At 42.5% G+C, this 16,247-nt stretch overlaps 1 protein-coding gene across 1 annotated transcript; it reads right to left on the bottom strand.

The window, feature by feature from the left end:
• Window positions 1–1,504: 1,504 nt before the first annotated feature.
• On the bottom strand, window positions 1,505–14,988 carry TANC1 (tetratricopeptide repeat, ankyrin repeat and coiled-coil containing 1; the record flags this gene model as incomplete). Its single annotated transcript, XM_010072886.1, has 9 exons — window positions 1,505–2,870; window positions 3,757–3,857; window positions 5,365–5,511; window positions 7,678–7,769; window positions 8,614–8,746; window positions 10,540–10,715; window positions 10,827–10,950; window positions 11,443–11,576; window positions 14,910–14,988. Coding segments are annotated over 9 exons (2,352 nt in total), but the record flags the coding sequence as incomplete, so codon positions are not given.
• Window positions 14,989–16,247: the final 1,259 nt, after the last annotated feature.

Genomic DNA, 16,247 nt, shown 5'->3' on the forward strand with positions numbered 1-16,247 from the left:
CTTTGCAGTATTTCTGTTTAAGAAATTAAGTATTCATAGTTTTTCAAAGAAAAAGCTTTAGCTTTCTTAAAATGTTCACTACATTCGTGAGTTTTGAGTCTTGATTTTGCCAAGTTAGTCTTTCAGAAGGTAAGAAATAGTAAAGTAAGTATCCATATTTCTTCTTCAAATCTGAAAACCAGGAACGTGTCTTTCTCTGTTCCCTGTTACTGAACATGTAGTTGGAAAAGTTGGGAGAGAGTCTCTCCTGCCACCAGCCAGTGACTGTCTCTCATCCGTAGGTATATTAATAATCTTTATTTTGTATGGAAAAAATACAGTAGCTGTGCAAAAATAGAACTACAGGACATGACTAATGTAGGAGTCATACAAAATATCAAAGAAACAGTAAACAATAAATAAGCTAAAGCATAATGATGCAAACTCAATCTGTAAAAATGGGAACAGCTGCTCACAATGTACATCAAACACTGTAGACAAACAAGACGTGAAAAGTGACTAGGTAAAGCTGACCACTCCAACCTGATTGCACTCATAGGAATGTCACTACAGCTGTTTACTTGCAGAACGTTCTTGCCAACAGAAAACTTTTATTTCATCCGAAAAACTTCACAATGTCATCCTGTCATGCAACTGCACGTACACTTTTCCTCAATCTTTCATCTTCACTCCATTGCTTTCCTGGGTTTCCCACAGGAAACACTTACTAAACATTTCATTGCTGTACCTTTTTCACAAATAAACATTTTGCTTTACGATAGCACCGAAAGGTGATTAGATAAACTATATAAAGTGCGATTATTGTTAATATGCCATAATATTGTGTTCTTCAGTGCAATAACCAATATGGTCAAAGCCTTTCAATACACATGCAAATGTCACTGTTTATTTTACTTGATCTCTTCTAGTTACTAAAAATAGTTATATTTACATGTCAGAAGATGGCCACTTATGGTTTAGGTTTACTCATACACAAATTATTTATGCTTCCTAAATGTACATCATGCAACCCGAATTAGATCCCACTAGAAAAGTGATAAAATACTATATTTTATTTAAAAAATCCCATACATATACAGATCCGAGTGTTATGCAGCAGGTATCTTTCTTAACACTGTTTTGAGAAGTAAGCACTTAAGCGTTATAGAGGCACGATTACAATGCGAGTGGTGAGATGTAATATAACCAGAAGCCAAGATTAAAGCCCTATGTAAAAGGAAAGTCGTATTAATGGTACAAGGGCATGGAAAGGATTTATCTGCTTCAGGTCCTGGTTTGGTGGGTTGACGATCCTAGTTGACTCTGCACAGAGGTGATATTCCAGTTACTGCAGCTGTCCTGCGATGGTAGAACCAGTTTAAAGTGGTTGTGTCCCATTAAGTACTGGCCGACAGGGACTGCTTACTCAACTCACAAGTGACCAGCCAGTCAGGATTTTGGATGGAAGTGATACCCTATGATGTCATGAGCTGTTTTACAACCCTGTAACTATACAAAATAGCATTTATACATTTGATTCAATGAATGATTGCTTTGGTTTTGTAGATGCACCATGACTTAGGTGGCCTTCCTTACTGATGTGAGACTGCTGTCTGGATACAGCGTCAGGGTAAAAGTGCGGTTTAAGGGCTCTGTTGTCTTGGCACTGGGCGGGCGTTTGGCGCTTCAGCTCCTCGCATTCTTTAGCTTGCATACCATTCTGGTTGATATCTCCTGGGGCAGCACCAGTAGAGGACATTTTGTTTTGGTGGTGTTTGACTGAGAACTGCTCAAAATTTGAGGACTGCATGCCCCCAGAAGCAACGCTTGTTGAAAATCCATCCAGTGCCTGAGAGTGCCAAGTGCGACTGGATTGAGTATTTTGCTGCTGAAACCTTGCAGTCTTGTCCATGATCCCCATAAATGGGGTATTGCGAGGTCTGTGTTCAGCAACAGTACCCTGAACTTGATTAACATTATTCTCCTTGAGTCGAACATCTGGGCCCAGCCCCTTAATGCTCTCTGAAAAACTACTGGCTGAGGTTAAGCTGCTGGTCGAGCTGGCAGGAATCATGCTACCGGATGGGGAGCTAGAGGAGACAGCAGCAGGTCCAGGACTTTGCTGCCTTGCTTCACTGAAATTCATTTGAGTAGGGGCTGTTAACCGATCAGTGGTTTTAGACTTACTTCCAAAAGAACAAGATGAGAGATTCTCGTTGTGCTGTGAGTGGGAACACTGGCTGGACATAAGCTTCTCGTTGCACAGTTCAGAACTAGGACCCATGGAAGCATTTCCAGAGGATAATGCGCTTGTCCCATCCAAATGCTGAATTTTGGAGTGCCGGACTGGCAAGGGACTTTGGGGAAGATGCTGAAAAGATGATTGTGTCTTTGTATTACACTGACTGCTTCCCGTTTTGGATCCGGGCTGGATGGAGCTCAGGTGCTGATTAGTTTTTACAATCTGTGCCTGCTTTGTTGGCTGCATGATCAAGCCTGGCTCTCTCAGGTATTTACTGGCTGTTCTGCTTTGAGGGGACACAGATCTAGCTTTCTGCTGAACACCTTCCTGAAGGGTCCTGCTGTATGATGAAGCCGCTAAGGAACATTGCAGCCTTTGTGGAGAGGAAACAGATTCATCAGGGTGCGGCTGTTCTTCCTCCCTCGCTGGAAGATTAAAATTATCATTCGCACCTTGTATAATGCCCTCTTCCTCATTATCGGAGTTGTTAATTTTCTGTAGTAGCTGTGGAGACTGGTGCTTCTGTTGCTGTGTTCTCTGGAACTGCTTGTATTCCTCTTCTACTCGAGCCAGGAGACGTTTTACCTCTTGATTGCTAGGACACAGCTGTGTGGCTTCACGTAGGTCAGCAAGAGCAGCAAGTAGCTTTCTGTTTAGGAAAAAAACCAATTACTTAATAAAAACCTGGGGCAAATCTGAGTCTCAGCATTGAGTACTACTAATGCACCTCCACCACCTGCAAAGAAATACTCTGATTTTTGTCATCTTCTGCTGTGGATGGTGACAATATATGAACTGGATGTTCTCCAACCCAGGAAATTCTTTCCTACAGTGAAAGCACAGACCCAGTCCTAAACCCTTCCCCTTGTATCCTAACAGTTTTTTTCAGGAAGGCAGAAGCCTGCTGATAACACCAGGAACTGAAGCTTTGTCTCATAAGCCCTTCACTGTTATCTTCAGAGTAGGTAACTTGCTGAACTCTGCTTCACGACCATTTAGTGTTCTGCTTACAAGACATGGTGAATCAGAAAGGCACTTCTCCCTGTGCTTCAACTACACTGCTACAATTTGGTATTTTTCCAGCTTAAAAAGATGCTTCCTCCTCTCCCTTTGTTTTTATCTTGAACTGAGTGATAACGATTCAGCATATCCTGTCCTGCTAAGGCACCCAGTTACTCTTGGTAACAAATAATGCAGCACTGGGGTTTGGTGGCACACTGCTGACAACATTCTGCTGAGTCACGCGGAGTAGCAGTCCCATTCACTCTTACACTTAAAATAATCTCTCTTCATATCACATTGTTACTTTCTGGACTGCCTAATAATTATCTGAGTATTCAGTATTGTTTTTTGGGTTTGGTTGGCTTTAACTTGTACAAAGACCTAATACACATGGAAAGTGCACAAGGAAAATAACTTTCCCTTTGCAAATTCCAAACACAACTAGTGAAAGAGAAAAACAGTTACTGAAAGTGTTAGAAAGTTAAAAAAAAATATATAACTGTGCAGACAGATGCACAGAATGAAAACAGTACCTGCTGTTCCTCTTGGCTCTTGCTCTAGCGTAATAGGCTTCGTAAGACTTGGGTTTCAAATCCAACGCTTTAGTAGCAAACTCTTCCGCCATACCAAAGTCCTAATAATTAAATATACTCATTATACATACAGTAAAAGAGAGCTGCATGCTCTTTATTCATGGTGCTGCTTCAGAAGTGCAGTCACCTTTATCCATTAGCCAGAGCAGGTATGTTCTGAAAGACTGAGAACAGACCTTGTCCCTCCTGTCTAGCGGAAACTGACTCCAAGGGGGCTAAAAAGGAAGGTTAACAATAGCAAAGATCTGGTTATTTTCAGCCCAAAGGTGTTAAAATGCTAGAAGTTACTTGCATGTTTAGTAGGATAAATGACCACCTCAGACAGCAAGGCCTTAGAGGGTGTTTTGGAAAAAGGCCAGTTAAAGACCTAGGAATTTACAGAAAAACAAGAAAAATCAGGAAATTGGTTGGACTACTCCAGAACTTCCTGAACTAAGGTACATGAAATTTTTAGAGAAGAATTGCACTAGATGTAATGTATTTGGTCTTCATTTAACAAGAACACACAATAAGAATTTAGTAAATTGTTGGTTAAACCACAGACTGGAATTAACAAAGCAGGAGTGAACTAGGGGAAAGACGGCTGTGGGGAAGAGGAAGGCAGAAGCAAGTCTGGTTTCTGGAACAGCCATGCACAACACAGGGTGTTCACCATACTGAATTGCTTCGAGCAGGGTGAGACAGGAGGCTGCAAATATTAACACCCCAAAACCATCCTGAGGTATCATGCAAGAGCAATGTGATGGACTGGAGCTTTATAGATGTAAGGTGATGCGCCTCAGGATTAGCAAAATGTACACGAGCTTATCAGCAGGATGTGATAAGAAACATACACACATGCACACTCGTGCTGGTTTGTGACAGAGCCACTCTCTGCTGTTAGTTCGATGAAACTGAAGAGCTGATCTCATCTAGGATGGCACCAGCAGAGGCAGTTCCAGCGCAGGAAGGGAAGGATGAGTATTGCCGTGCAAAGCAGCGGCAGAACTGCCTCTGGGAAGTCCTGGACACTGGTGTTTGGAAATTCTTCAAATTGGAGCAGATGCCAAAAACAAGGTGAATGACTAGGGAATTAAGGAGTTACTGTTTGATAAGAAGGAACAGTGTTAGGTGTATCTAGAAAACCCTCCGTTTTTGCTCTGCTGGTCATGCAGGTTCTTAGCAGCCACCTGCTGCACTGGTGAAGGTACAGAGCAGCAGCCAGCACAGAGACCGCAGCCGCAGTAGCAGGTTATGCTGTGTGACGGCACAGGGTAATGGTCGCGGCTTTGTCCATTGAGTCCTTTAGGAGTTCCAAAACTGTCCAGTTCATCATTCCAAGTAAGTGGATTACATAAGAACAGCTATAAGAGGTCCCCCACGGCACCATGTCCTCATCTTATGAACTGTCTCCATTTGTTGACACAACAAAGCCCAATAGCCAGATACGGGGAAAGAGATTCTAAAACAGCAAAAATAAACCTCCAAGCACAAACTCAGTAATGCAGTAGAACAGAAGTCTGAGATTGCCAATGCCAGATAGGCAACGGATTAACAGCACGAGCTTACGTTTGTTTTTCGGCGACATCGTGATAAATTCAGGTATAACGAAACTCTCAGCTCATTGAACGTTTTCATTTCTTCTCCAAATCCTTCCCTTGGAAACTTCCTCAAGGCGTACTGGTAGCGCTGCGCTGCTTCCTTCATCTTGCCTTTCTACAAATGTGGAGAACAAGAGGCTTTTCACAAACTCTTAATATTGCAAAATTTGAAAAAAAAATCATATTTGACATCTACCAACAGGTTGCTCTTCAAGTAGAAAACACAGTGCCATATTTTTAAAGCAAAATACACACTGTGTGAATTCCACTTACACATAGACACGAAAGAACTTACATGTTACCTGTAAACTCATACCTTCAGTGGTATTTCACCAGGATATTGCATTAATACATACTACTTGTACCAGAAAAATTCATGTATGATACAATTAATTATTTATGTCTTTAATTTTTTAATTTTTAAAAGTTTTTTAAATTTTAAAACAGAGCAGTCAAACATCTGATGATGTAGCTGATTAAGACAGCAAGGCCTGGAGCACATCCCAGCTCAGGAACGGTGTGTTCCGGATGCGGTGGTGATGCTGCAGAACAAGCTCCGGCAGTGGAAGGGGCGGATGGGAGAGGGAGGAAGTGCCACATTCAGACATGCTGTCCGGCTACTGCCAGACCCATGCAGGCGTCTCGGCCACCATCCGTTGTGTGACGGATGTGGATGAATTTAAAGGAGTAAAAGGTCACTCTCCTGCTGCTTAACGGAGGGTGAATAAGAGTGAACCTGACCCTCAGGACTACCTGAATGCTCCACCAAGAGAGCTTAGAGGACATCTCACAATAAACTGAATATTTGAGACAGTTTTGCTAAAAACATTGAAATCCTCCTAGTATGATAAGAAAAGCAAATCTTTTAGTTGACAAATGAAAAAAAATTTCTCTTTATGGATATTACAATTTATTTTCATAAACATTGGGTGTTTATTTAATTCATCTTAACCCTCAAAGTGGTCAAAAATTACTATTGAAACTGTCAAGGAAAATAAATATTTAAGGCTTATCTCATTTTATTCACCTGGAGAGCTGAAAAATAGTTATTGCATACTGTGAGCACACTCAAATGCGCGTTACTCTGCAAAATAACTATCCATTTAAAACATTTCATCAAATAAAGTATACTGGAAAAAGTTTAACAAGCTAGATCACATACCCTGGCTCTAGCAAGTCCATCCAGTTACTGTAAAAAAATTAAGCACTGTAAAACCAGATGCCAGCAGGGAATTCAATGTCGTGTCACAAGCTGTAAAACATTAGTCCTGTCATGTTGCTCTGGTCTCAGAGTCCAGGCAGGGTTCAGCCTGAGAGTAATCTGAGGAGCAACTGAAGGACATGAACTGGTGCTGGTGCCGCAGCGACACCTTCTGCCTGAGCCCCCCGTGAGCTGCTGAATTAAACACACCCCTGGAGAAGAGTGGTGCAGTAGAGGCTTCCTGGGTGCAGCGTCACATCTGCTACCCTTTAGGGTGAAAGATGGTAACTGCTTGAATATAAATCTCTAAGCCCATTTCAGGATCAATAAACTTGATAAATTATCCAGAGTCATAAAACTCCTACACAGAGCTTGGGAGAAGCTAAGCAGGTTTACCCTGATGCGGGACAGCAAAGCCTCAAGGGTCTCTCTGCTGTACTACGCAAAGCCATTGGATACAGAACAAAGATCAGAGATCAGGTGGCAGATATCTAAGGGCCCTTACAGAAAACCTCTACAAATTACAAGCCTTGTAGCCAGCACAGGCTGTGAATGATGCCTGTCTAAGCTGTTCAGCACTGTGCTGCACTAGTGATACAACACACAGGGGTGCCACAGGTCACAAAAATAATTCCAGTCTCTTCCAAACACTAGTTTACCACTAGTAAAAAGAATGCATCAAAAAGAGCTGTCACTTTCCTCCTTCTATATTTAAATAGCACACAAAAGAACATTATCCTGAAGAAAAGGATATGTACTTGATTCAACAAGGACTTTCCAGTGAGCACCTTACATATTCTGGGTTGCTCTTAAGAAGCAACTGACTGCTACAAATGTTCACAGAGCGACTTGCTCAACAGAAAGAAAATGTACTTGAAATTTATTTATTTTACACAGGAGTTTTCAATGATTCCCAGGGTTCTCATGATTTCTTGGTCTCATTCCCAACATAAGAGGATGTGCAAGTACACATCTTGTTTGAACAGAAACAAAAGTATAAAGAACTTCAATCTACCTTCAGACACAAGTCCAATTATAATGTTTTGCTATCAGAAAAAAACAAACAAACAAACTACTTACTTTGTACAGTATATTTCCTTCTTCCATCAGCTTCTGTAGCAGAATAAGGAGAATATCAGGTTTGGAGGTGGCCATTGCCCATGCTGCATTTCCTGCAAGTTAAATTTACAGATGTCTGACAAAAGGGCAGAAAGTGTGTTTCTGATACCTATTCACACGGGAAAGTCTAATCCTACTTCAGCAGATATTCTGCCTGCATGGAACTATTTTATCATTAGCATGTGCACATGTATTTAACATGCATATATATCCATACCTGCCCCCTGCTGCCCCACAGAGACAGCAGATATTCCATGGCCCGATTCATTTTACCCCGGTGTAAAGCCAGTATAGGGCAGCAGGAAAGTCCTGGTAAAGCTCACGCCTGGGGAAGGATCTGTATCTGCTCACGCTCAGTACCCAGATGATGAGAGGTGATGATTTAAAGGCACTATGGATTCAGCAGTTATCATGTACACAGGTGCACCATCTGATTGCCTACTGATAACACGTGATTTGGACACAGATTTTTTTGCCCACCCTTTGCAAAAATGTACTATTCTATAATTAGTGAAAAGAATGTTATTTATATGTAAAACTTCTAAATCATTGACAGTGTCAAAATTAAGTATAACTAATACAGTAAACATAATTTTCTTGTTTAAGTATATCATGATAGATTAACCATGTAAAGACTGACTCCTCCAGGGCTCCTCGTTAACATACATCACAGAAAGGAAAAGAATAAAATTACTTGCATTTCCTCACTTTGGAAGTGAGTCTTCAGTGTCTGCCTTTAAAAGAGATTGACTTCTCGAGTGGGCATCTGCAAACCATACAACCTGCAAAAATCTAGTGTGTATTTCAGGATTTATGTACCTACTTACAGAGATGACAGTAACTCTAGCAGAGCAGACACTCAGCTGTTTCTGTGGAGTACAGGATAGTTCTACTAACCCAGTTTAGCTCCTTTTCTCAGCAGCATAACCACCACCGACGTGTTGCGACATCCGATAGCTCTGTCCAGCGGCCGCATGCCGCTGTAGTCAACGTGCTCTATCATTGCTCCTTTCTCTACCAAATACTGCACCTGCGAACAGAAATGAGACAAGCCTTGTCGTCTTATTTTTGGTAGGAGAGTCAGAACAGTGCAATATTTAAGCTGCCACCTAATCTTCCTTGAAGGAGCCCGAGTATGCACTACAGAGTGTGCTAAAGCCCTTTTACATCCTTTTTAATTTTGTTCATTTAACCGTTTATTAGGAAAGTCTAACGCTGCAGTTGGACATAAATGCAGCATATGTAAAATGCAGCAAGGGCAAAGAAGAATTAGGAAAGCAAAGTATGGCATATGCCGTCAGCTTCCACCAAGCATTCACCAAGCATCCAGAGCAACCGAGGAATTCTGGCAGTTGCTCATGAGCAACAGTAATTAAGAGTGCAGTACACAGGAGCTGATGGCGATGGCGGGTTTGATGTAAGCAGCAGTTCTTTCACACCACCATTGCTTGCCCAAACGTGCCTGGCAGCGATCTAGTATGGAAAGAGGAATTCACATTCCTTCCCACAGACAGGCCCCACAGCCCGAAGCTGCTGGCCTGCTGAGTGACCTTTTCATTAGCCCCGATCCACCTCCGTCTGTTCAGCCCCAAGAACCGTGGACGTGGTCCATCAGTGACCCGCAGTCTGCGCTATTCCAGCAACATCACCTACCCCTCGTGCCCCTCTCCCGGTACCCAGCTACAGTTACCTGGTAGTGACAGGAACAGCTCTGCGGTGCCACTTGGGAGACCTGTGGCAGCCGGTACAGAATCCAGGCGCTCATTGACAATTTCAGGTTGATCTGACTGAGAGCGAATGGGCCTTGAGGTGCTACAGCACGCTACGCTGTGTGGCAGCGTTTTTATTCAAGAACTGCTGGTTTGAAACAGGATGGTGTCTGTGCAAACTCTAGAAATAAAGATGCTAGCGAGCCTGAGAGGCTGCATATGCTGTTCTTTCTACTTCCCTGATGGATCTGTTTATTGTGCACGCAGACTTGGGCATGCCCTTCTGCGCACTTCGTGGAAGCTGCATTCCCATCTGGTCAGGCTTCTGCACTGTGCCTGATTACTGAGCTTTGAACCATACGGACAAAAATATACAATCACTTAAAAAGTCTGTGCTTTGAAAGGTATAGAAGATTCTAACTGAAAAGACCTGTGGAACAAACTGAGAAAAACCCAGTTTACACCTCAAGCCTTGTATTTTCATGTATACAGGATGCTAGGCTGGACAGTAACACTGGGACGTGCTCAGTGCCATCTTCACAAGATGAAGAGCGTAAGGGTTTCTAACAGTTCTCTCCCCATCAGGCAAAGCATTTAAGATACCTATCAAAGACAAGTAATGCTGCCTTATGATGGAGAAGCAAAATCCTTCTGCATTTCATCTATTCTGGCAATATTATTCTTCTTCCACCATCTCTCATTTGGGGTCTCTGTCCCACTAACACCCAACTGACAGGGACCCTGTCAGGTTACTTCGATGGGTTTGCAGAGGCTGAGAAAAGATATTTTCATCTCCCATGGGCTTTTAAAAAATTCTTATTGCAGTTCATCCAACATAGAAATTGTAAGTGTTGCTATTTACTGAGATTTGAAACACTCCAGATGAAGTACAACACATGCAGTGAAATGTAACGGCACAATGCTGGACTTTACCAACTGCCTTGGTACGGAAACCTTCTCTAGAAAATGCTTTTCTGAGTAAACACTTGCACTGCATCTTGGCTCCCTCCTCAGATTTCCTTTCTATTTTGGTTGGCAATATTTTTTCTAAGCTTTCTTTGGTATTAAGAAAATCTAATACATGCTTAGTTTTTCTGCTGTTGGTTCTACTCACAATATCAGCATCTCCATAAAAAGCTGCCAGGTCTAGGGGTGTTCGTCCGTTTTTGTCTGTCTGATCCGTTGTTGCGCCTTTCTCAACTAAATACTGCACCACTTCCCTGTGCCCTTTGAGACAAGCCCAGCTCAAAGCTGTCAGGCCTTCTTTGTCTAGAGATGAAATGGTTGCACCTGTAAATGAAATTAATTTTGTTAAGAAGATGTCCTGTTCAATAAGCAAAATGGCCCAACTCGCAGAGAGGCAGTCTCTGGTGCAGCCCTGAACCCCTGTTGATTTTCTACCTTCAGAGAGCAGGAATTCCACCGTGCTCAGGTGCCCTTCGCAGGAAGCCACCATCAGAGGAGTGCGGCCTTGCTTGTCACTTAAATTCACATCAGACCCATGCTCCACCAGAAGCTTAGCAATCTGAAACAGAAAAGAGCAATTTTAAAATAAATGGTCAGATTTATATTTTAGCCATAATACCATACCTAAGGCGTTACTCAGAGCAACCCCTGAGAAATGCTGCCCAACTCGGATCCTAACCGCTGGCAGTCAGGGCTGTCTCCTGCCAGGACCGGCCAGCACCAGGTCAGCTGCTGACTAAGGTCCTCCCTCCCTCCCTCCGTACAGAAGCAGCAGAGAGGATCTGAAATTGCCTCTGTTCTTGGTCTAGGAAATAAAATATTTTCACTCCCATGTGTTATTTTTCAGGTATAACATAACTAAGGTTATCATGCAGCCAATACACTTTCAAATCCCTTGTGTCACCCAAAATAACTTAAGTGACCTTCTGAACACGTCCCTTCGGGGGTACACGAATGCTGTTAGACAATCTACACCCATTTGTTACAGGATGGGAGGAATGAAGGACTGCTTCCCAAAGGAATCCATTTAACGAGCGAAGGTGTGTCAGACCTGCCAGTGCCCCTGCCGCACTGCGCAGAAGAGTGGAAGAATCCCCCTCCTGTTAGCTCTCGTCACAGCTGCTCCACGTTCCAGAAGCAATTCGCAGACCTCCAGCTTCCCTCTTCCCGCGGCAGCTGTCAGGGCTGAAGAAAGCATTTTCATCAACATCACCTCTTGGCGGTTTTACCACATCTTTTGACACATGCACAGCACGTGAGTGCTACTGAATCTCCTTTTTTTTCTACTCGGCTGCTCCACAAGATTTTCACAACTATTTTCAGACTCGAATTAGTCAGAACCAGGTTAAGTCAATAAGCCACCGACACTCTCTGGTAAATAAAAAGATGATTCTCAAAGATAACAACTGTTCCATGTGCACAGCTTGTGGTTTAAACGAGTCTTTATGAAAATCTTCGATAAACCCAGCAGCCTGAGGCAGTTCTAGTTCCTTTTTCATTTCAGTCAGAACTTTGCTCACCCCTAGCAGCGATGCATGACCAAACACCAGATAGTTAGATCTCTGCAGAAAGTCTGTGTCTTGGACACTTTAGCTTCATTCTGCACTACTTAATTCCCCTACGACCACGGTAAGTTATCAGTCATCAACAGCTGTAACTCCTGCCTGTTAACCCTTGCCCTGGACTTCAAGGGATTACTGTACATCTTCACGTACGCAAGAGATCTCGACATTCCAGTTCACCTTACAAATCCTTTTTGACCTGAACAGAGTGAGCGCTCTTGACCCCTGTCTAACCGCAGGTAACCCTGCGGCTCTTACAGAGGCTGCTGCTGCTGCTGGCAGACACCCTGCAGCCCCGGCTGGAACACCGCGTGTGACGGCAGCACACCCGCACACACCGCTGCCGGAGCGGCCCCAACACGGCAGCAGTCTGTCCATGGAGATATGATCTTCATCTTAGACATTCGTAAGGTAGAGATTACTGCACACCTGCCTTCATGACGCATGGCTTATGAGGAAGCGGGTAATTTCCACACATTCAGCACCAGTGTTTTTGGCTCTCCTCAGTACGGTAACGCTGAAGCGCTGGTGTAAGGCTGCACACTTAAACAACCTGCCACCTTCTCCTAGAGCTTACTCAACTCCTTGCTTTTCACTGTGACACTCATTGAAGCTTGAAAAGAAAATATTTTTCCCATCATTATTTTTTCCCCTCTTCCATTTGGCTCGCATCAACTTATTTTCTATTTTAAATGGAGCTTGAAATTGAATGGATTTTTTTGTTGTTTGTATTGAAGCGTCATCAGTAATGTTAACCTTTAGAAAATGAGTTCATGTGCTAGCTTCTGCAAGGATCAGCCAAGGGCCCACCCCTTCATTTCCAAATCTCAGTACCGTACACTTTCCAGTAAGAAGTGGGTCAAACTGTGAATTTCTCGTTACTCATTTCATAGCACTTTCAAACATGATAAAGTAGAATTTTCAAAAATTCCAATGGATGCTGAAAGTAAATGAACTTACAAACACTGCAGGAAGTTGTAAATTCATTATTGTTTTAACAACAACAGCTAACCCATTCACCCGTCACTCCCTGACAGTTCACTATGTTCCAGTTACGTCAGCTGTTTAGATCTGAACAACTGGAACCCAACTGCTACAGAAAAGCATACGATCTTGTCCAAAAACTTCACATTTCTTATTCTGTCAGCACCGGCACTTTATCTGCTGACGTAACCAACATCACACCGACAGTCTAACTCCCTGTGCCTTGTCCAGCTCCCAGGAGCCTGAGCGGTTCCTCCAGTCAGCTTGAACAACAGCGGGACTGAACCCCGCTCAGGAATTCCAACCATTCCACTCAAGAGGATCGGCTCTGATCTGCCCCGTGGTGTTCTGCAGAATGATGCTGTTTGCTGTCAAGTAATGCTCCAGGTGAGTTAATCTGTACAGAACATGCGAGGCTGGAGAAACATCTCAGAGACGTCGTTAACCTCAGATCGTCTTTTTCAACTAAGACATGGTAATGTGGAATTTGAAAAGGACAAACTAAGGAAATTTAGAAAACAGCCTTAGAAGTCTCCCACACCTACATCCTCTCATTTCACACGTTACGTGACTTTTTTATCTGCTCCCGTTAACTTGCCTTGAGCCTGTATTTCATACAGACACGGCCTTCAGAGGTGTTGGTGTGATACAGGATTGGGAATGGCGATGCCTGGCTGCCTTTGCCGCTGAGAGACAGCCTCAAAATGAGCAGACCCAGCTTCGGACTCAGGTAGATCACAGCAGCACAAACACAGAACAGAAACAAGCTGTTCCTGGACACGTTACAACACAAAAGGGATGATCTTTAAGGCTGTTCTGTGATGGACTTCAGTGTTTTTAACAGGAACTCACAAAACACACCGCTCCTCACTCCGCCTGCCTCGTACCTCTGTTGTATCACTGTCCAGTTCCAGCCCATGATCCTGTTTACAACGCAGGCAGCGAGGAGCCCTGCAGCGCAGTGGCAACGCGAGTTCCCCCACCTGCATAGCCGTGGAGATTCCAGCGGCGTGTAACTTAGCATCCTGTCCACACACATTGCTTCCATTCAGTAATGGAATGAGTAATATTTCGTGTAATGCAAATCCCGTGGCTATCGTGACTCACTCCACATGTTTCTCTCGTCCCAGCCTTACTGCTCTGCATCTCGGAGAGCACAGCAGCGCCGCAGGGAAGGGCTCGTGGCTCTGCAGCTCAGACTGTCCCCTCCGCGACGCGTTAGCACTGCGTAGGGAAGCACTCACTGAATGAGTGAAGATCCCCAATACACTGAGCAAGAGTTTCAATACAAGATGTTGACAACAAAATATTAAAGGAAAATTAACTTAGATGTATGCTTTTTGGAATTCATTGGAGTTGCAACAGGAGCTTTGCATGTGCACAGGAACAAAGACCATTTGCTTCTCCAGTAGGTGAAAAGGCTCCTGACGATCGTTAGGAGACTGTTTTCCCACCTGCCTGTGCAGCCTCCAGCTGTTTAAATGAAATCAAGATGCTACTCATGCGGTAAGCCAGGAAAACCTTCAGCTGCAGGCTGCACAGTTTACGGTCTGTCTTTAAAAAAATACCTGTCACTTCCCATACATGCAAAGGTGTGTATTTTCATCCACTGCCTAATTAGAACAAACGAGGCGATTGCCTAGCACTTCCTGCAAACAAATGAGATTTAAAAAAAAATAAATTTCTCAGATCCTATGAAATTCTATACTGAAGCTTGAAGCACTATGTTTCCACAATTTTCAATGTAATTACAAGCCAGTAATTTACAGTAATTTTAATAGAAAGTAACTTATTTTCCATACATTATGTGAGGGAATTTAATATTTTATGCTTATAAAGTGCATTTTATTATTAAAACTGGTATTTTCCCATCACTTTTATCACAGAAATATACATTTAAAAAATAAAATTTAAAAACTCTTACTTCTGAAATGAACAACTCTACTTAGGGAAAATATGAGAAAGGAAATACCTGTTTCTCCCCACAAGGCATCATTGTCATTGATACTTATTTCATGTTCCTTTTCAGTTGTCAAGATGTAACCAACCACCTGTCAAAAACAGTTAGCAGAGATGTAGGGAGTCGCAAAAAACATCAGCTGTCACTTGCAAGATATAGCAACAGGTAAAAGATTTAAAAGAAGTGAGAGTGCTTCTCTCTTAATGCACAGGAATCAAAGAAAATGAACACTGCTATAATCCATCACAGCCAGTTCGGTATGATTTTGAGTATGACATCAAGACGACTGAATGTTATTGAAGGCAGTTTAAAAACAGCCCAGTGCCCTTCTGTGAATTGTTTCAGGGTATTTTACATGATTACGACTTAACGAGCTCCCGTGTGACCTACATACACCAGAATAATCAAGATAATGCCAAAAATAAAAACAAAGCATCCCAGTCCAGTGAGGAAACTCCATGTTGTCTGTACTGAAGGGGGGAAAAAAGAGAATATCTGCATGCATCTTGTAAAATGGGGATGCCCATGTTGTTCCTTTTACATTGCTTAGATCTTTGGAGTTTTTCAGAATTTCTTCACCAAATGTTTTAAGCATACATTGTTAAATGATAATTTTTGAACTTGAGACAATTATAAATTAAGTTTTGCTGTGGTTTTATGCCATTAATGAAATCTATGTTTTGTAACTACCTGCTAGTGAAAGATTATTAAATTAAAACCTCTTCTACTGGCTCTTTTAAACAAATTTTCTAAGGCGGGACAGTCACTGAGACTGCAGCGAGTGGGTAAGGGAGCAGAACCACGCTAACAGAAGGTCTGGGTGCTACGGGTAAAAGCAAAGGTAGGAAAGGAGCAAGTATTCGGGTGTTTTCAGGCTGTATCAGAAGTGTGGTATACAACGTACAGAAAATCCTAAAATTTAAAGAAATCTTTTTCTAGTGTTTTGAAATTCATGAAACACACAGGCCTGTTTTCTAGCTAAAAATAAATAAGCTTCTTATTCTCCTAAAAGTAGAGAAAGATGGACATTTGCAGGAAAGAGGGAGTAAGATTACTGTGATCTGTTTTGCTGATATTCAGGAGCTGATTGCTTTCATTTAATCAGTGGATAGCAAGCAAGAACTTTTATGAGAGGGACAGAATCACCCATTAATTCAAGTTAATCATAGTTCAGAATCCTCAAACGTACGCTGTGAGACTGTCATGGCTTAGATACCACACAGGTGAATTCTACACAGACATTTCTATGTCTGAATCGTGGAAACAGCTTTAAAGATCTGATTCTTGATCTTATAGCAATTAAAAAATAGTTTTAAAATAAGTAAATATTGAAGTGGTTTTATTGAAGAG

The sequence above is a fragment of the Pterocles gutturalis genome, unplaced genomic scaffold (genome assembly GCF_000699245.1).
Source record: "Pterocles gutturalis isolate BGI_N339 unplaced genomic scaffold, ASM69924v1 scaffold39427, whole genome shotgun sequence".
In the NCBI taxonomy this organism is placed as follows: Eukaryota; Metazoa; Chordata; class Aves; order Pterocliformes; family Pteroclidae; genus Pterocles; species Pterocles gutturalis.